Source organism: Malaclemys terrapin, chromosome 2 (assembly GCF_027887155.1).
Source record: "Malaclemys terrapin pileata isolate rMalTer1 chromosome 2, rMalTer1.hap1, whole genome shotgun sequence".
Lineage (NCBI taxonomy): Eukaryota > Metazoa > Chordata > Testudines > Emydidae > Malaclemys > Malaclemys terrapin.
This window is the reverse complement of record NC_071506.1, coordinates 164,820,710-164,842,380: the sequence shown is the minus strand read 5'-3', so window position 1 is coordinate 164,842,380 and position 21,671 is coordinate 164,820,710. Positions and strand designations below refer to the sequence as shown.

The window sequence follows — 21,671 nt, the reverse complement described above, 5'->3', positions numbered from 1 at the left end:
CCTGTCCTCTCTTTTGATTGTTGAAATATGGTAACCCTAGGTGAGGGGGGAGCCGGGGGCACATGGGGGCTCACGCCTGCATGCATCCGCATGTATCCGCTGCAGCCTGCAGGAGCCCCCAGGAGGGGCACCGGGCCGCAGCCTAGGCAGGAGGGGTGGGGGGGCACGACTGCTCCCCGCTAATGGCGCCGCCGCTGCCTTTGCAGGGCTGCTGCCCCTCTGCACCGCGCAAGCTCCTCCATGGCTGGGGCTTGCTGCTGCCGCAAGCAGGACACTCTGGCTCTCCGGTGCCTCCGGAAAGTGGCTTCTCCCTGCTGAGCTGCTGTAGTGGCCCAAGCCCGGCAAAGCCAGTGAGTGGACTCGGGGCAGGGGCCACCGGGGTGGGGTGGGGAGGGCTCGTGGGGGCGCTGTGTATCCTCCAGGGGAGTTCAGGAGGCGGGAAGGGGGAACCTGGTCTGGGGAGCAGCCCCTGGGCACGGCTGGCCCCTGGGGTCTATAAAGGCTTGTTGGGATTTGCCCCTCAATGAACCGATGTGCAAGGGGGAGGGGGAGGTGGAAGTTTCGCCTAGGGCGCAAAATATCCTTGCACCAGCCCTGCCACAGGGGGTGCATGCACCCCAGGTTAAGAACCACTGCACTAAACTGATAAGATCTGCATTTTAATTTAATTTGAAATTAAAGCTTCTTAAACATTTTAAAAAACTTGTTTACATACAACAATAGTTTATAGACTTATAGAGAAGACCTTCTAAAAACGTTAAAATGTATTACCAGCATGCGAAACCTTAAATTAGAGTGAATAAATGAAGACTCGGCACACCACTTCTGAAAGGTTGCCGACTCCTGAAATAGAACATGGAACTCATAATTGGCAGCCATGCACAAGGATAACATAAAGCAATTTTTTGTGGTAGAGGGAAGTATTTTTTCCCCCTTCAGACTTATAAATGTATGTATAGGTGGCCATCCTCTGCTCTGGTTACCTGAAGCATACATTAAACTACAGAATTATGGTAGAGTGATAGCAAAGCCATAGTTCAGGTTGTATACCAGAGAATAACTGGAAAAGATTGGAAATATGCTAAATATTTTATGTCAGAAAAAACATACAAAATAGAGTGTTCAGGGACTTAATTTTCTGTGCAATTGGAATTTTTAGGGATGTGATGTATTTAAAATATTTTGAAATTAAAAATGGTTGTTTTTTGATGTAGGATCTCTAATGTATCACTTTTATATACATGGAAATTCTACAGTAAACCTCTGATGTAGATTACTATATATCTATAGTTTACAAAAATACCAATTTTATGTTTTTCTCTGTTGTAATTTTTAAGAATAATGTTCTTTGAAAGTGTGGCATTAAAGGTACGATGATTTTATTTTGCTTAGGAAGCAACCCATGTCAACATAGTGCTACGTGTAGGGGTTTACATGATGAACTATTGACTGCGTAGAATTCAGAGGATGCAATATTTACAACTTCTGGCACACACAATAGAGACAAACAGAGAGAAACTCTTTCCCCCCCACTCCTTGACATTCCTCTTTCCAGCTTCCCAATCCCCAGTTGTACCAGATGCCCAATCCTTTCCCTCTCCTGCCCTAAGCTCTCTAGCCCCCTGCATCCTTCTCCTTTCTTCCAACCTCTATTCTCCCCAGTTTCCTTTTGGTTCCAATCCTCCACACTCCACTCCCAGCTCTCCTGCTGCTCCCAGCCCTCCTTGCTCCCAGGGACTCCTCTTCTGCTTTCAAACTCCCCCCTCTCCTCCCTAACCTTGGGGAGCTATCTACCAAGGTACACCAATACTGTATAAAAAGAATTAGTAAATTAATACAAATAAAAACTTCATTTTGTGACATTTAAGTTTGTACCCTGCCAACCCAAAACCTTAAAAGCGTGAAAATCAGAAGTTAAGGAAAAAGTCACTGGCATTCTTTGTCATTTGCACATTGCCAGCAACACACCTCATCAGGCTTTTGCTTCCATCTCTTATTATTCCTGGAGGCATTCTGCGCCAAAAAATTAAAAATTCTGCACACAATATTTTAAAATTCCGCAAATTTTATTTGTCAAAATAACACCACATAATCATACCGGTTTCAATTATTTTGGTAATTTATTTCAAAATACCTGTCAACAATTATGTCTGCGGGGCCCTCCCTTGGTCAGAAACCCACACCCCCAGCCCAGCCGCGGGGCCCCCCTTGTCCAAATACCTGCACCTCCTCCCTCCCAGACCCCAGCTGTGGCCCTCCCAGCCCAGACCCCTCTCCCCTCCCTGAGCCCAGGGATCCAGAGGGAGAAACAGCCTGATGCTTGGTCCCAGGCTTTCCCTCAGGGCATGCTGGGAACTGCAGCTGTCAGGAACCCACTAGTTCCCTCCCCCGTCAGTGTCTATGTGCGAGCTGGGCTCTGCTGGGTCCAGTGGCCCCTAGTGGTGGCCAGCAGCACTGCAGCCCATTTCTGTGGGAGAAAGGAAATTCTGTGTGCACAATGAAAACAGGAGTACTTGTGGCACCTTAGAGACTAACAAATTTATTTCAGCATAAGCTTTCGTGAGCTACAGCTCACTTCTTCAGATGCATAGAGTGGAACACACAGACAGAAGATATTTATACATACAGAGAACATGAGAAGGTGGAAGTATGCATACCAATTGTAAGAGGCCAATCAATTGAGATGAGCTATCAGTAGCAGCAGAAGAAAAAACTTTGAAGTGATAATCGAGATGACCCATAGAAGGTATGAGGAGAACTTAACATGGGGGGGAAAATTCATTTAGTGTAATGACCCAACCATTCCCAGTCTCTGTTTAGACCTAAGTTAATTGTGTCTAATTTGCATATTAATTCAAGTTCAGCAATCTCTCTTTGGAGTCTGTTTTTGAAGTTTTTTTGTTGCAAAATTGACACCTTCAAGTCTGTCACTGAGTGATTACACTGCTCTACAGCCAAAATGCTTCTGAAATAAATGTAGTCAAACTTTACTAATTCTGGGTCACTGAGAACGAAAATGATGCTTAAAATTGTTGATTGGCTCTAGTTTTCAAGATACGCTATTGGGTCAGTATATACGACCCTTGACTTGGGAATGGCGGAGGATAAGTGAGTTATAAAGGGAAGGGATCTCAATTTAAACCAGAAATGACTAAAATACATCTTTGACTGGATCTATGAATAAATCTATGACTGGGTTTGGACAGTACTTGCTTTTTAGGCAAAACAATGAATGATGCAATCTGAAGCTGGTATTGCGTCATACATGGTATGAATTGCATCATGTTATTCCTAGAAGTCATGGATGATGCAATCATAACGAAGCTTACATCACTCTGCTGAACAAATTGCCCTATATCAGCTCTAGAAATCATACAGTGTCGTGCTCTCTTATTTGTCAGTGTTTGATTTTGCAAAGGGACACATTTCAGTTTAGCCAAAGTGAGCAGAGATGCCTCGTACTTGTGTGAACAGTGCAGATAACTTCTGCTATGTTTGTGGTGAAGTAACTTTTGCATCACAAAAGCGCAGTATAACCACTATGGTTAAGAAAGCCTATCACCTTTGTTTTGGCTGCAAAATTGGAGATCAGGACAAGAGGTGGGCCCCACACATATGCTGCAACACTTGTGCAACAAATCTTTGCCAGTGGTTGAACAGGAAAAGGAAATCTATGCCTTTTGCAGTGCCAATGATTTGGAGAGAGCCAACAGATCATACCAGCAATTGTTACTTCTGCATGGTGCCTCCAGTTGGGAAAGGTGTGTCAAAGAAGAAAAAGTGGACTGTGAATAGGACTAAACTATGTACATAATAGTTTTTTGCCTTTTGTTTCATAATAAATTTATTTATATAACCCTTTTGCTGATTTTTAAAGTGTTATATAAACAGGACAGGTGAAATATTATCATTTAAAGCAACCATAAACACATGAAAAGACCTAGGTTTACAATTTGTGATTAAAACTTTACTATCTACACAGTATACATAGACATAAAATGTAAAAACTTAAATATCTTAGAAACAGTAGCCGATCAGTTGTTTTAATTGTCATATTTGAATTCAGCACATCAGAATACATAATAAATAGCACATTTTATCTCTGAAGCAGACGACTTCTCAAAAATTGTAGACCAGTGTTAGAGTGGTTGAAATGTTCTCCCACTGGTTTTTGAATGTTATGATTCCTGATGTCAGATTTGTGTCCATTTATTCTTTTGCGTACAGACTGTTCAGTTTGGCCAATGTACATGGCAGAGGGGCATTGCTGGCACATGATGGCATATATCACGTTGGTAGATGTGCAGGTGAACGAGCCCCTGATGGTGTGGCTGATGTGGTTAGGTCCTATGATGGTGTCACTTGAATAGATATGTGGACAGAACTGGTATCGGGCTTTGTTGCAAGGATAGGTTCCTGGGTTAGTGTTTTTGTTGTATGGTGTGCGGCTGCTGGTGAGTATTTGTTTAAGGTTGGGAAGCTGTCTGTAAGTGAGGACTGGTCTGTCTCCCAAGATCTGTGAGAGTGAGTGATCATCTTTCAGGATATGTTGTAGATCTTTGATGATGCGCTGGAGAGGTTTCAGTTGGGGGCTGAAGGTGGTGGCTAGTGGCGTTCTGTTATTTTCTTTGTTGGGCCTGTCCTGTAGTAGATGGCTTCTGGATACTCTTCTGGCTCTGTCAATCTGTTTTTTCACTTCAGCAGGTGGGTATTGTAGTTTTAAGAATGCTTGATAGAGATCTTGTAGGTGTTTATCTCTGTCTGAGGGATTGGAGCAAATGCAATTGTATCTTAGAGCTTGGCTGTAGACAATGGATTGTGTGGTGTGTCCTGGATGGAAGCTGGAGGCATGTAGGTAAGTATAGCGGTCAGTGGGTTTCCAGTATAGGGTGGTGTTTATGTGACCATCGCTTATTAGCACAGTAGTGTCTAGGAAATGGACCGCTTGTGTGGATTGGTCTAGGCTGAGGTTGATGGTGGGATGGAAATTGTTAAAATCATGGTGGAATTCATCGAGGGCTTCTTTTCCATGGGTCCAGATGATGAAGATATCATCATGTAGCGCAAGTAGAGTAGGGGCTTTAGGGGACGAGAGCTAAGGAAGCGTTGTTCTAAGTCAGCCATAAAGATGTTGGCTTACTGTGGGGCCATGCGGGTACCCATAGCAGTGCCGCTGACTTGAAGGTATATATTGTCCCCAAATGTGAAATAGTTGTGGGTGAGGACAAAGTCACAAAGTTCAGTCACCAGGTTTGCCGTGATGGTATCGGGGATGCTATTCCTGATGGCTTGTAGTCCATCTTTGTGTGGAATGTTGGTGTAGAGGGATTCTACATCCATAGTGGCCAGGATGGTGTTTTCTGGAAGATCACCGAGGGATTGTAGTTTCCTCAGGAAGTCAGTGGTGTCTCGAAGATAGCTGGGAGTGCTGGTAGCGTAGGGCCTGAGGAGAGAGTCCACATAGCCAGACAATCCTGCTGTTAAGGTCTAAATATCTTCTGTCTGTGTGTTCCACTCTATGCATCTGAAGAAGTGAGCTGTAGCCCATGAAAGCTTATGCTGAAATAAATTTGTTAGTCTCTAAGGTGCCACAAGTACTCCTGTTCTTTTTGCGGATACAGACTAACATGGCTGCTACTTTGAAATCTGTGTGCACAATGTTAATTTTGCAAAATTCTGCGTTGTGCAGTGGTGCAGAATTTCCTAAGGAGTATCTTTATACATACCAAGAAGCCATATGTATTCCCAACATTTAGACTTGTACTGTCATGCAAAAAGTTAACTGTGATCTTGTATACTTTTGTATCAAAAGATCAGTGCATCTGATTGTTACCCTGTCCACGCATTTAGGAAGTTATTTTGTCTTAATGCTACTGATGTCCCCCTGTTAAGGAGTGCTCTCAGTATTCCTTTTTTTTATTTGATTGGTAGCAATGAAAGCCTCATGGGGTGTTGGGGTGTTCTGGACTATGTGAAAATGTCAATGTATTCAGGATGCCTTTCCCTTAACTTTCAATTTGCATAATTTTGAAGTTTTGGCTTGGTGTGGTGTGCCTTGTTGCTATCACTATATGAAGGTTTTGTTTATATTATTAAAAGAAAAGGACTGCCCATAAATATCAGGCAAACCTCAGCTCACCCCTTTGCAGCATTCCTGGAAGATTAAAAAAATCCACATGCAGACAGACCCAGATGCAGAACGTGAAGAGGATGACAGATTCTGGTAGTATGCTATAGAATATTATAAATGATCATGTGTAAAACAGTGAAGTTACTAGGATGTTATATATCACATTTTATTGTAATAAGTCACTGTATGCATTTTAAAATCACAGTTAGACATTTTTACCTGGCTTTCTCGCCACCTCTCACCATTTTGAGAAAATTGCCTCTTTGCTAAAAATGCAAATGTTGCACAAATGGTGAATTCTGATCTGTTTCCAAATGTGTTTGTGTGTAGTACATTTTTAAATACAGAATCTAAAATGTTGGTTTTATTGAGTTTTTGATACTTTAAATCGAGACTAAAATATGCTTAAGGTCAAAGATGCATCTTTTCAACTTGTTCTTCCTTATTAATTAGGACAACATCTTTTCCTTTTCTTATTTTTTTAGAGCCTTTCTTTAAATGAAACAAGCTCCAGCCTGTTTGCTTTTTTTCTGCAAATGATCCATAACAACATCTTGGAGATTGAGGGCAGGTAAATGAGTTTATGAAAAATAACATCAATCTCTGGTATTCTGCTCTGTCAACCGAAAATCTTTCAATTGGCACTAAGGATGTAACCTTCTTAACTAGCTTTTATTAGATGGGATATGTTACTTGACCTTACTTTGAAATGCAGTTGTCATTTAATTTAGGTTAGAATCTATAAAAGCATGAATTGTCTTGGAGTGGAAACTTTTTATTCACATAATAAATTCTGTTTCTTTCAAATGAAAATATACACATTTTTAAAACATCTTGCTGTTTCCTGTAAGTCAGAAACCACTTACAGTTAAAAATAAGTGAATAAATTGCAAAGGAAAGAGATCAAAAAAGCTTTATAAGATTTTGGAGATTCATAGTGGCTACTAGGAAGAAAGCAACATCAATACAGTTTTACTAATCTTATTTCAGTTCTCTAATGTGCAAAAATTACTTTCCTTCTTTTTAAGTTGGGCTTGTTTAGAAGGGCGCTGCGGTTGATGCATCGGCGGTCGATTTAGCAGGTCGTGAAGACCCGCTAAATCAACAGACATTGCTCTCCTGTCAACTCCTGTATTCTGGATTGAGAAGAGTAAGGGGAGTTGACGGGAGAGCATCTCCCGTCGACATCACGTAGTATTGATCCCGTGGTAAGTAGATCTAAGCTACCTCAACTTGAGTTATGCTATTCATGTAACTCAAATTAGATCAACTTTTCCTTGCAGTGTAGACAAGGCCTAAGGAAACTATGCAGGGTGATACTGTGAGACAGAAGTTGATTGAAGTGAATGAATTTAATGTTGTCTTCTGTTTTCATACAGAATGGCCATGAATTTGTTCAATAAATAATTTAAGTTATATAATTTTAAATGAGTTTAATTTATCATTGGTATGGACATACATCATGATTTTAGTGGTGGGAATTGAAAATTGCAACGTTTGGTTATATATTTTCTTTTTAAAAATGGTACTATTACAATTTTCAGACTTTTTAGCAAGAGCTTAACATCTTATGTATTTTAATTTTATAATACTTACAAAGTTTGTTTGGAATTTGAGTTTTCTTTCTAAACTGGAATGAAAATTTCTTTTCTAAAATTTGTTTTAATTAACCAAGGTATCACTGTCTTTTTTTAAATATAGTATTGAACATGCAGCATTTGTTCAGAGAAGCATTGATAATAATTATTATAAAAATATTTTTAAGCAATGAAAAATGTTTTAAGAGAACTAATTACTTCTCTACACATCCCTACATTTCCTAAAATAACCAGTAACTTGTTAGTGTGGATTTCAAGTCCTTTCACTTTTTAGTTAACAGTTGCTCCAAGAAGTCTAGATAGTGTTCAGACGTTACTCAATAGTTGTTATAAAGGTTTCTGTCATCCTCTATATTTCTAAATATTTATATTGTCACATTTTATTTGTCTGAAAAAATAAATTTTGTGGCTATAGAAGGTGACATAAGAGAAATGGTGTCTAATATTAAGCATATTTGTTTCTTGGATATATTGCTTACCTTTTCGTATGATTATAAAAATTGTAAATAAACCTCTCATGGCTAACTGAAGTTTCCTGTTGCTAGTTCTAATTTACATTCTGCTTATTTACTAGGTACTACTTACAGAGTTGTGGAATTCCGCAGGGCTCCATTTTATCAACTCTGCTTTGCAGTTTATGCTATGGAGACATGGAAAACAAATTATTCTGTGGAATACAGCGAGATGGGTAGGGTAATTTTTCTTTTTTTATACTTCAGTTTATTACTTCTATGGTGCTATGACTTTGCATATTTCTTTTCAGACTTTCTGTTAGATTTGAGAAATCTTTGCGGTAGTGGCATAACAAATACTGTACATTATAAAATAGGATATGCCAATTAAACTTTTTTTTTTACTATATAAAAAGTTTATTTTTTTCTGAGCTTCTCCCAGTGCTTTACCTACAATGCTGCTTTAAGTGTTAGTCCCATTTCAAAGCAACAAAGATCCATTGTTTTGGGAGAAAATCATCAATTCTCAAGGAATTGTGAAATCTAATGGCCAATAATAATACAAATACCTAGCTGTTATATGGCAGTTTAGATCCCAAAGTGCATCACATCTTTAATATAGTTACTCTATCCAAAATGTCTTGCGTGTTTCAGATAAGGAATTCTAACCTGTCTCCCCTAAAAGCTGCATAAAATTATAGATTCGAATAAAACACAGTAAGGATGTTCAAACACACTAATTCAGAGTAATTAAAATCTTTATTGGAGTCCTTGAATACCATGCCAGTTTATAGCAGGTTCTTCACTAGTTTCGTTGATCACACTGCAATTGTGTGGAGCTTCATGATATGGTACAAAGGGGTTGGGAATTTACCTTACAAAAACATTAGAGTTTAAATATATAAAATTGCAGAAATTTAGGGAGTTCAATAAAAGCTAAACTTCTAGGAAACTGTCTTTTGAAAGCCTTGAAATTTACCTTAGAGATAGCTAAACTTCTTTCACTGTGCTGTACGTTGAGATTCCACCCTGCCATTTTCCATTATTTGCATATACAATATTCTAGACAAGCACCACACATTTGGTTTCATAATTTTTCATGCATGGTTGAGATACTAATTAAGATGATTTGGCAGCAAGCTAATTTTTGCTGTTTTCATGTAACAGCTCTAATTTCTTTATCTATGGATATGAGACTAGTATATAGGGGATATATTAGGTATGTCTCTGACACTTAAATAATTGACCTCCCCAAGGAATCTTAGGCCCTGACCTTGCTGCATGTTAAGTATTCTTGGTGTCTCACAGGACCAAGCCCTTACAAATTAATTTCCTTAAATATGTTATTTGTCTAATCAGGAATTTGTAAAATTCTTTTGTCTACTATTTATGAGGAGAACCAAATCCATAAAATGGCCCAACTACTATACCATTAATACTAAGGCATTTTAGTTCTTGTGGTCACTGATAAAATGAAACTGTTTATTGTGGATAGGTAAAATCATATGAGTTTCTGGTTTTCTGAGGGCCTCACTGTAGGGACAGAGTGAACATAGTTTGACTGCCTCAACTGAATTTCCATACTTTCCAAAGTTTGGGGTTTCTCTAAATTTAATCTTATTTCTGAATTTTCCTGGGTTTCTAACTCTGTTGTTTTTAATATCAGTGTTCTCATTCTTGGAAATTGATACCCATTCAAACCACTGCAATATGCCTGCAGCCTTAACTCCACCATAATGAAAGTTTGTGCAGGAATTTCCTTAGCGTCTTTGTTCCACACCCCCATTCCCTTCTTGAGGTCTGCAGGAAGGGAGCTTCAATATTACGTCCTTCAAAGTCCTTATGAAGGGAGCCCAGCTCCTGTGGATCTTAGGAGGCTCTGCCTTGGTAAGTATATCAACTCTCTGAGTCTTAGGAAATTTGCCAGATACTCACCAACGCTACAGGTTTAGGAGGATTGTAAGATGTCCCCCAGTCTCTTCCCACAAGCATTATGGTTACCTGGCATGATCAGTCCTGGGAGGCTTGTAGCCCATCACCCACATGTGAGATTTAGGAGGCTCTTTGAGGGCTTCCTGAAATCCTAGCCTCCATGAATGTAAAGAGATTTACTGCCCTCCCACACCCATGCACATACACCAACACCTGCTAGTCTTAAAATGCTTATCAGGGCCACAAACTTGCTGTGGGTTTTAGGAGGTTTGTGAGTTCCTACAATAAACCATAGCAGGGTCATGGTCCACCCCCTCCTGAATCTTAGAGTGGCCTTTGAGTGGCCTCCTAACACACATTTTACCCTGTGATCTTTAGGGGAGGCTCTTTGGTGGAAACCCCACAGTTCAGGAGTCTTATTTGTTTAGGGGTCCTTCACTCCTGGCCTTAATAAGCTACTCAGCCCAGCTGACCCATAACAGGATCATTGAATCCCTAATGAGCCAAATTAGGGACATGGGTCATCATTGGGGTATATCTGAGCTCCCTTAGGTTTGCCCCTGCCATCTAGCCTCCATAATCTCCCTGTGGATTCTTTTCTCCTGTGAATCTTAAGAGACGCGCAGGAGTATCACTCCACCTGGGTAACTGCATCAGCCCATTGTTAAATATTAGGATGCCTACTTCAATGGCACAGAAGTGAGGAGGCTAGTAGACTTCTACCCATACCCATTCTCCACAAGTATTAGTAACTTGCCAATACCCACTGCACAAGCCTCCTTAAATCTTACAGGGCCCCCTGTAGGTTAATTAAAATGCCAATAAGTAGTTAAAGATTTATGTATTGATTGAGTGAGAACTGGGAGTTAAGCGCCTAGGTGCTTTTCAAGATCCCACTGTGCACCAATCTGCATCTCTAGGCATATAAATACCTTTAAAAATCTGGCCCTTTGGCTGAGATTTTCAAAGTAATCTGAAAGTGTTAGGGTGTCAGATTTCCACTGAATTTGAAAATCTCAGCCTTTTTAATGATGCAATTTAGTACTGGATTGACAGCCTTGGAAATCTGAAATCCTCTGTCTGCAGGAAATTACAGAACAGGCAGAAGATAAACATGCCTAAACTGGTCAGTCAGTCTTAATTTGTGCTTTTCTGTGGCCATGAGAAGTAAGTTGCTATGGTCATATATGAAATTCTGTTCCAGCTACCTGTATGTGACCCTGCATTATGGCAGACTACAATACAGATATGCTTTAGTTCCCAAGTTCACTAATTAAAGTTCATTATAGGAAAAAATAGCTAATTAAAAGTGTGTGTGTGTGTGTGTATGTTTGTACACTTAGGCCTAGTTGCAACTAAAACTTAGGTCAACCTAGCTACGTCGTACAGGGGAGTGAAAAATTCACACCCTGGAGAGATATAGCTAAGCCTACCTAAGCCCCAGTATAGACACCACTAGACTGACAAAAGAAATTCTTCCATTGACTTGGCTACTGCCTCTTGAGGGAGTGGGTTTACTACAGTGATGGAAAAACCCTTCCATTGCTGTAGCAAGTGTCAACATTGTGGTACTACAACTGCAGAGCTGCAGCTATCCCTCTGTAGTGTCTGAAGCGTAGACAAACACTTGGGGAAACAATGTAAGAATGGGGAAAATTCTCATTGAAATTTTATGTAGGCAATTTGGAGATCTTATTGCTCTCTTTCTTTTTGTGAATAAAAACTGAATAAGTACACTAGTCCACAGCCATCCACTTTAGGAACAACATAGAAGAAAAGAATATTTCCAAATTAAACATAAATTTGTTTTAACTTTTTTTTTTTTAATTCCAGAGTGCTGATACGGTTAATTGATGACTTTTTGCTACTTACACCTCACTTAACACTAGCGAAAACTTTTCTGAGGTATGCTGTTAAAGACCCAAGTTTAAAATAATAAGCATTCGTACATTTTGTTTGCATTACCTCCTGTATAGAAGCATATATATTTTGTTCATTGATTAATATTTAGGTTCTGATAAAATAAAATAAATTTGAAGGTTTTGTTTGTTTTTTTGTTTGTTTTTTTCAAGAAAATGTTTAAACTTCCTGTTCTGGAAAGGTGAGTGTCATGGTAGATCACTGTTTGAGTCCATGCTCTGTTGTATTTGACTGGCAACAATCCTATAGTTAAGTACTTGGACACCAGCCAGTATCAAAATAGTATATGTCTGCCCCAGCTAGGACCCCTACTGTCCCTAGTTTAAAGCCCCTTTCTACCTGCTGATGTTGATGGGGCTTCATGCTGCAGTTGTTAAGGTGGATTGGGCCGGAGCAGCTGACCATTGTCTATTTGATCATTTTCTCTCAGTCTTTAAAAGCTGTTCTGGATATATTAATAAAAAGTCCATACTAAGCAGTCATGACTGCTATCTTCAATTCTGGGGGAAAGGCTTTGACTCTTAGATGGTCTATCAGCACTAAACATTCTCTGATCTGAATGAGCTTGGGTGAGTATCTGAAAATACTCCTGGCCTCCCTGGTGGCAACAAAGATGTCCAATATGAAACTTCCTTGAAAGGACTCAAAGAACAATTATTTAAAATTCTTCAGAGTTATATTCTTCTGTTGGGTGCCAAGAGAGGCACCCAGATACCATGGAGATGAAAGCAGCATAAATAGCTGAGGGGGAGAAGGTGCCAAATGCCTTTTTGCAAGTCCAATGGGAAAAGTCTTGAAGTTGTATTTTAATGTTCTTAATGCAATCAGCTATATCTTGCTCTTTGTGGCCAGTTAGACATTTTGAGGGGTTTGAAACCTGGTGGTGTCCAGTATCAATTAGAAGAAATGAACTTGAGCCTCTCTAAGTGCTGGTTGAGGCACTAGTGAAATAAGTCATACCACTAATGTGCTGTAAACACCCCTTGTTTTACTCCGCGGGGGGAAGGACGGGGTGTGTGGAAGGGGGAATTCTGCACCAAAAAATAAAAATTTTGCATATAATGCTTTAAAATTCTGCATATTGTATATGTCAAAATAATGCAATTTAATCACGCCAGTTTCGATTATTTTGGTTATTTATTTAAACTACAATACTGTGGATGGAGAATGGGAGTGGGGAGCATTGGAGGAAATCCCCAAACCCCCTTTGTCTAATAATAATGTAGCTTTGTTCCTTTATTTCTAGTTATTAGTAAACAAATATATGCAGCCATATGCTCAGTGTTACATCATAGGCAATGAAGAGAAAGTGGGGGCTGGGGAACCAAACTCACAATTTATACTGGCTACTGACCATCTTCAGATGGTCAGTAGCAAACAGTTCATGGAGCACATTTTGATAGGAAAATTTTTCAATCCAAAAATTCCGACCAGTTCTAATCATTAAAGCACCATAAACATTTATAAGGCCATACTGTCCTTTACACCACTCTGACAATGTAAATGAGTGTTAAAACTTTTATACCTGCTTTATGCTCCTGTGGGAATTCACTTAAGAATGGGAACAATTCACTAACAATAGTGGGAACAACTAAGCAGGCAGGCTGATACATTATGCTCTGTGTGAGGGAACAGAGCCTGCCTCATGCCGACCTCCAAACACCCCAAAGCCCTGCACCTCCATGTTGGGCGGACTGCAATAGCGAGCGAGAGGGACAGAGTCTCTCTTAGCCCTGGTCTACACTACGAGTTTAGGTCGAATTTAGCAGCGTTAGGTCGATTTAACCCTGCACCCGTCCACACGACCAAGCCTGTTTTATCGACTTACAGGGCTCTTAAAATTGATTTCTGTACTCCTCCCCGGCGAGGGATTTAGTGCTAAAATTGACCTTGTTGGGTCGAATTTGGGGTAGTGTGGACGCAATTCGGCGGTATTGGCTTCCGGGAGCTATCCCAAAGTGCTCCATTGTGACCGCTTTGGACAGCACTCTCCACTCAGATACACTGGCCAGGTAGACAGGAAAAGCCCCATGAACTTTTGAATTTCATTTCCTGTTTGGCCAGCGTGGTGAGCTGATCAGCACAGGTGACCATGCAGTCCCAGAATCGCAAAAGAGCTCCAGCATGGACCGAACGGGAGGTCCTGGATCTGATCGCTGTTTGGGGAGAAGAATCCGTGCAGGCAGAACTCCGTTCCAAAAGACGAAATGCCAATATATATGCCAAAATCTCCAAGGGCATGATGGACAGAGGCTACAAGAGGGACACACAGCAGTGCTGCGTGAAAGTTAAGGAGCTCAGGCAAGCCTATCAAAAAACGAAGGAGGCAAACAGTCACTCCTGGTCAGAGCCCCATACATGCCACTTCTATGATGAGCTGCATGCAATTCTAAGGTTGCCCCTACCACTACCCCATCACTGTCTGTGGACACCTGCAAGGGGAGAGTCTCACGCAACAGGGACAAGGATTTTGTGGATCAGGAAGATGGGGAGGAGGTTGAGGATAGTGCACAGCAGGCAAGCGGAGAATCCTTTCTCCCCGGCAGCCAGGAACTGTTCATCACCCTGGAGCCAATACCCTCCCAACCCTCCCAAGGCGGGCTCCTGGACCATGAAACACCTCTGGTGAATGTACCTTTAAACAAAAGAAGTGAGAAGGCACCTCTGGTGAGTGTACCTTTGTAAATATAATACAGGGTTTAAAAGCAAGCGTGTTTAATGATTAATTTGCCCTGAAGACTTGGGATGCATTCGTGGCCAGTATAGCTACTGGAAAAGTCTGTTAAGTCTGTTAACGTGTCTGGGGATGGAGTGGAAATCCTCCAGGGACATCTCCATGAAGCTCTCCTGGAGGTATTCTAAAAGCTTTTGCAGAAGGTTTCTGGGGAGGGCAACCTTATTCCATCCTCCATGGTAGGACACAAGCCAGTAACAAGTAGTCTGGAATCACTGCAGAACAAAGCATTGCAGCGAATGGGCCCAGGCTTTGGTGGCATTCAAGCAACATTCGTTCTTTATCTCTCTGTGTTAGCCTCAGGAGAGTGATATCATCCATGGTCATCTGGTTGAAATATGGGAAATTTGTTTAAGGGGACATTCAGAGGTGCCCGCTCCTGCTGGGCTGTTTGCCTTTGGCTGAAAAGAAATCATCCCCGCCGTCAGCCACGTGGTGGGGGGAGGCCCGTTCATGCTGAGTTGTTCACGTTTGGCTGACAGGGATCTTCCCTGATACTAGCCACGTGGTGGGGTGTGTGTGTGTGTGTGTGAACCAATCATCCCAGAGAATTGGGTGGTGGGGGTTGGGATGTGCTGCACATTCACCGTAAAACTGCAGCCCCTCCTTTTAAATGGCCAACCCAATGGGCTTTGCTTGGTATGGGAAAGGAGGGCGCTGCTGTTTGAAACCATTCCCACATGTTATGAAGGTTGAAGAAGCCGAAACCCTTTGCCTTACCATGGCTGCCTGAAAACCAAATTCTGTTGCCGAGCCGAGCATGTGTGATGTCTCACACCAAACCAGCAGGCACTCAATATAAGAGGCAAAATGCGACCTTGTACCAAAAGCACATGTGCTATGTAATGTGAATCGCTTGATTCAGTGTGAAATAGTCTTCCCTTTGTTCTCTAAAATGTATCTTTTAAAATACTACTCTCCCTTTTTTCCTCCCGCAGCTGCAAATGTGTCTACACTCCCCCTATCATCTCCATCCCAGAGGCTAGCATGGAGTAGAGGGCGAAAAAAACGCACTCGCGAGGACATGTTCTCAGAGCTCATGCAGTCCTTCCGCACTGAAAGAGCTCAGCAGAATGCGTGGAGGAAAACAATGGCAAGAGTCTAGTAAAGCGTTAAATGAACGCGATGAGAGGAGGGAGGAGCACGGTGAGAGGTGGCAGGATGCAATGCTGAGGCTAATGGGGGAGCAAACTGACATGCGCAGGCGTCTGGTGGAGCTGCAGGAAAGGCAGCAGGAGCACAGACTGCCGTTGCAGCTCCTGTATAAACGCCTGCCCTCCTTCCCAAGTTCCATCCACCACCCCAACCGGTGCTTTGCTCCTCACCCACCCCTCCCGGACTACCTTGCGAGTTTTCCCCCTATTTGTGTGTTGAATTAATAAAGAATGCATGATTTTGAAACAATAATGACTTTATTGCCTATGAAAGTGGTGATCGACGGGGGAGATGGGTTGGCTTACAGGGAAGTAGAGTCAACCAAGGGGGCAGGTTTTCATCAAGGAGAAACAAAGAGAGCTGTCACACCATAGCCTGGCCAGTCATGAAACTGGTTTTCAAAGCTTCTCTGATGCGCAGGGCGCCCAGCTGTGCTCTTCTAATTGCCCTGGTGTCTGGCTGCGCGTAATCAGCCACCAGGCGATTTGCCTCAACCTCCCACCCCGCCATAACGGTCTCCCCCTTACTCTCACAGATATTGTGGAGTACACAGCAAGCAGCAATAACAATGGGAATATTGGTTTCACTGAGGTCTAACCGAGTCAGTAAACTGCATCATTGAGCTTTTAAACGTCCAAAGGCACATTCTACCATCATTTTGCACTTGCTCAGCCTATAGTTGAACTGCTCCTTACTACTGTCCAGGATGCCTGTGTATGGCTTCATGAGACATGGCATTAAGGGGTAGGCTGGGTCCCCAAGGATATCTATAGACATTTCAACATCCCCAATGGTAATTTTCTGGTCTGGGAAGTAAGTTCCTTCCCGCAGCTGTTCAAACAGACCAGAAGGTGTGAGCGTTATGCGCCTTTCCCAGCCATCGCACTTTGATGTCAGTGAAACATCCCTTGTGATCCACCAGTGCTTGCAGCACCATTGAAAAGTACCCCTTGAGGTTTATGTACTGGCTGCCAAGGTGGTCCAGTCTGTCTATCGCCCCACCACAGCTAGGGAACCCCATTGCTGCAAAGCCATCCACTAAGACCTGCACATTTCCCAGAGTCACTACCCTTGATAGCAGCAGCTCGGTGATTGCGTTGGCTACTTGGATCACAGCAGCCCCCACGCTAGATTTACCCACTCCAAATTGATTCCCGACTGACCTGTAGCTGTCTGGCATTGCAAACTTCTAGAGGGCTATCGCCACTCACTTCTCAACTGTGAGGGCTGCTCTCATCTTGGTATTTTTGCGCTTCAGGGCAGGGGAAAGCAAGTCACAAAGTTCCATGAAAGTGCCCTTATGAATGTGAAAGTTTCGCAGCCACTGGGAATCATCCCAGACCTGCAACACTGTACAGTCCCACCAGTCTGTGCTTGTTTCCCAGGCCCAGAATCGGTGTTCCATGGAATGAACCTGCCCCATTACCACCATGATGTCCAAATTGCCAGGGCCTGTGCTTTGAGAGAAGTCTGTGTCCATGTCCTCATCACTATCGTGATCGTGCTGTCGTCGCCGCCTCGCCTGCTTTTGCAGGTTCTGCACATACTGCAGGATAATGCATGAGGTGTTTACAATGCTCACAGGAGCAGCGGTGAGCTGAGCGGGCTCCATGCTTGCTGTGGTATGTCGTCTGCAGGACAGCAGAGTTGCAGCGGAAGTGGTGGCTGACGACAGATGCCACAAGAATAGATATTTATACAGAACGACGAGAGGACCTACGAGGTGGATTCATGGCACCAGGTGAGCAGGAGAGCAGAGTTGCAGCGGAAGTGGTGGCTGATGACAGATGCCACGAGAATGGATATTTATAGAGAACGACAAGAGGACCTGTGAGGTGGATTCATGGCGCCAGAAGAGCGGTGGATGACGACGGTTAGCAGTCCTACTGCACCGTCTGCTGACAGCAGCACCCAGGACACAACAGCAGTGGTGATGGTGAGCTGAGCTGAGCAGGCTCCATGCTTGCCGTTGTATGGCATCTGCACGGAAAAAAGGCACGAAACTATTGTCTGCCGTTGCTTTCACGGAGGGAGGGGCGACTGACGACATGTACCCAAAACCACCCGCAACAATGTTTTTGCCCCATCAGGCATTGGAAGCTTAACCCAGAATTCCAATGGGCGGCAGAGACTGCAGGAACTGTGGGATAGCTACCCACAGTGCACCGCTCCGTAAGTCAATACTAGCCACGGTGGTGAGGATGCACTCCGCCGACTAAATGTGCTTAGTGGGGACATACGCAATCAACTGTATAAAATCAATTTCTAAAAATCGACTTCTATAAAATCGACCTAATTTCACAGTGTAGACATACCCTCAGTTTGATTAATGATCTTGATGATAAAGTGTAGCAATTTGGAAAGTATGCCAGTGTCTGTCTTTGTCATCATCATGGTTCTGGAATTTGGGTAACGTAGAGTAAAGTTCTAACTTGTTTTCCCAGAGATAATTGGAATACATGGTGCTTTCCTAGTAATGGCTGGTTTCAGATCTCCTGGATTTGGCAGAGAGGTTTTGTCAGACACAATAGGTTTCTGCAGGGACCATACTTTAGATGTTGGACCTGGTGGATACAACACTGAGTATTCCCTTGCAGCTAACAGCCGATTACTTCTGTCCTCTTCAAAGGCTTGGAAAGCTCTGAGTGTTGTATGTCACCATGCTGATCTATTTGACACACCTTTTTTAAGATCATCCGGTTTTATTGCATTAAAGTGTATGCTGTTTTTGATGCTGTCCTTGTAGCGCTTTCCCCCACCCACTCCGGGAGTCGTTACCGTGGTGCGTTGAATCGCTGCTACCAGGGCTATGGGCGCGTGCTCATCATATCTACATTCTTGCGGACTATCCCCTATATCTTCCTCCCAAGTTTCCCAGGGGTCCCATATTTTTTCCTCCCAGTCTGGGCTTTCTCCATAGAAAATTTTTTTCGAAGTCGATGTTCAGGCATCTTCAGGTATCTGGGTAATAACATTTGTTTCAATTGAGGATGGCCTGTTCAGTAGTTGGCTGAAGTGTTCAACCCATCTCTGTTCCATGCCATGTTTGTCTTTGAAGATTCTCCTGCCATCAGCCTTCATGAGTGAACCTGTGCCCACCTTTGAAGGTCCATAGACTAGCTTCAAGGAATCAAAGAACTTCTTTGTTTCATTTGTTTCTGCATACATTTGAATGTCTTCTGCTAACTTCTCCCACCATTTATTCTGTGTTGAGCGTAGTAGTCTTTGTGTCTTGCTTTGCAGATGTTTGAATCTGTCTTTCAGGCGGACTGAGTATCATTTTGCCTGTTTTCGAAAGCCTCACTTTTTCATTCAAGAGTACTATGATTTCCTTATCATTTTCATCAAACCAGTCACGGTGAGCCCTTTTCTTCCATCTGGGGATGTCAGTTGCAGTTTTTTGTACTGTCTCTGAATTCCTCCCATGAGACAAGGTTGGTTTCTAGTGCACTTTGTAGCTTGTCTCGGTAGGATGCATGGTTTAATTTAGCAATATCAGGGGACATCTTGATGGTTTGGGGGCATTTCAGGCATGTGAGTACAATATGTAAATTCAGTATTGACCTAATCATTCTATCATCTGTCCAGCATTCTGCTCCTCGCCTGGCTCTGGTGATCCTGACATCCCTTATGTTACAATGTAGGGGTATGCTTACCCTGCTGAATATACATGCGTGATCTTCCTCCAGGATCCCAATGGACCTTTTCTATGAACTTCCACCTTTGTGCCCCTACAGATAGTGGAAATTCGTTGTTCAGCAGGCCCCTCTATTTATCTGTGGGACGGAGGTATGCATCGGGGAGAAGCTGTAGTGGTGTTGATGGTAGAGATGCACTGGCGGTTATGGAGGCTATTTCCTTGTGGGTATTTTGTAATCTTATAGCTTCTCTAACCAAGTCAGGTGTGGGTGCCCCATCCCACTGAGCTCGGTTGGCTCTGTACTGCATCAGGGTTCACCAGGCTAGTTGGCAAACCTCATTATCAGTTAGCTCTCTCTCTTCCCCCTCATCCTTCTGCCTAGAGGTGTCGGCCTGATGTTGCCGGAGATCTGGGTATACCCAATCCCCCTGCCGACCTCATCCCCTCCGGAACGACCCCTAGCATATCCTCCCCAGGACCCAGTAATCCTTTTGTATCACTTTCGTTCATATATGTAACCGCTGGTTCTATTGCCGCCACATAAGAGACCCTTTCTTTCTTTATGGTGGGTTGTGGTCAGAGTAAGTAGTTATTTGTTGGACCAATCCCCTTAGCTCCCCTAGGTTAGCTGGGTGGTTATCCTGCCAAACTGCAAGTTTACCAGAATAATAGGGGGCCAAAGAGGCAGCACCACCCCTTAAGGACTGGTCAATGAATGCTAGCTCATCTATCGGGGTGGCACCATCAACTGCTACCAGACCAGCCATTACTTGCATCAGAGCCCATCGGGTTAAATAATTCTTGGGGTCCTCATTAGGCTCCTGGATGGAGGCCACAACTTGTGCTATAAAATTATGCCTGCCTGTCTGTTCCCCAAATGTTGTCATTAGACCCTGGATACCGACGTCCTTGGTGACTCCCAACCTCTAATTTCCAAGGCCGCACGTACCCCTATGAGTCGGTGGACTTCCAAGGTAGTTAGCCCCTCCCTTGCTGCAAGTAAAAATGCGTTGGTACACCGTCTAGAAAAGGTGTCTCGCTTCAGGGTCCCCAAATGTTCAGCAATCGCCTTTAAATCGGTGGCCGATACTGGAACTGTGGTAATGATTGTGCTTCCCCCCACCCGCCCCAGGAGTCGTTACCGTGGTGTGTTGAATCGCCCCTACCAGGGCTATGGGCGCGTGCTCATCATATCTACATTCTTGCGGACTATCCCATATATCTTCCTCCCAAGTTTCCCTGGGGTCCCATATTTTTTCCTCCCAGTCCGGGCTTTCTTTGGGCAAGTTTTGATCCCATTATCCTGCTGTGACTGCTGCAACTTGGCAAGTTTCGAAGCCTAGCTTCTGCTTAAGCTGCTTGATAATGGATTTGCAGTGGTTATGGTTTGCAGGAGCTCAGCCTTGTTCTAACATTAATTTCTTCACCATGCCCTGTAGGACTTGGTTTTTTTTTTAATATTTTATTTTTTTCCTCTACCTGTTCCAATAATTCCTTCTCCCTTGCTTTTTAGTTCCCGTACAGTATCTTTAAGCCTGTCCAATTGTCCGTGGACCCCTGTAGTTAATACTTTCCATTTATCTGTGTCTTGTTCACTCGCGCTGAGCTTTTCACACATTGTAGTATTTTCTGCTTGGCAGTTTGCCAGCCAGAGAAACGCCTCATTACAGGCTTCCCACAATAGACAGAGTGCAGCCGAATCCTTTTTTATTGGGATTGAAGGTTTATAAATCAACAAATATTTTGTCAATTTGTCTTCCAAATTGGCTATGGTGTGGACATCTGCTATTGCTTGTTCCGTCCAGGGGCTATGGCCAAATTTCTGCAAAATTTGTAAAAAAAAAAAAAAAAAAAAAAAAAAAAAAAAGGGGGGGGGGGGGGATCTCTTGTACACACAGCAGCTTTTTCAGCTCCGCCTGAGCATCGTCCTTAGGGGACTCCTTTCGTCTGAACATTTTGTATTTAAGGTCTTTGGTTGGTTTATATTTCTAATCATTCTAAGATTCTGTGTGCCTGTGCTTGGTTCGTGGCTTACAACAACCCTTTTTTCATCTCTGTTGCCTGTGCCAGTGCCGGGGCTTACAAATTTAACCCGTTCTGGGCCAGAGGG

At 42.9% G+C, this 21,671-nt stretch overlaps 1 protein-coding gene across 12 annotated transcripts in view; it reads left to right on the top strand.

Annotated features, from left to right (window-relative positions):
* The window catches only part of TERT (telomerase reverse transcriptase), a 132,180-nt gene that overhangs the window by 58,314 nt on the left and 52,195 nt on the right, over nucleotides 1-21,671 (top strand). For 10 of the 12 annotated variants that reach the window (XM_054018283.1, XM_054018279.1, XM_054018276.1 and 7 more), the window contains exons 8-10: nucleotides 6,616-6,701; nucleotides 8,303-8,416; nucleotides 11,946-12,017. In XM_054018283.1, the coding sequence (XP_053874258.1) occupies nucleotides 6,616-6,701; nucleotides 8,303-8,416; nucleotides 11,946-12,017 (272 nt within the window). Of the gene's footprint in view, nucleotides 1-6,615; nucleotides 6,702-8,302; nucleotides 8,417-9,846; nucleotides 12,018-21,671 lie in introns of all 12 variants that reach the window. The other 2 variants (XR_008443836.1, XM_054018284.1) reach the window with 2 other exon arrangements.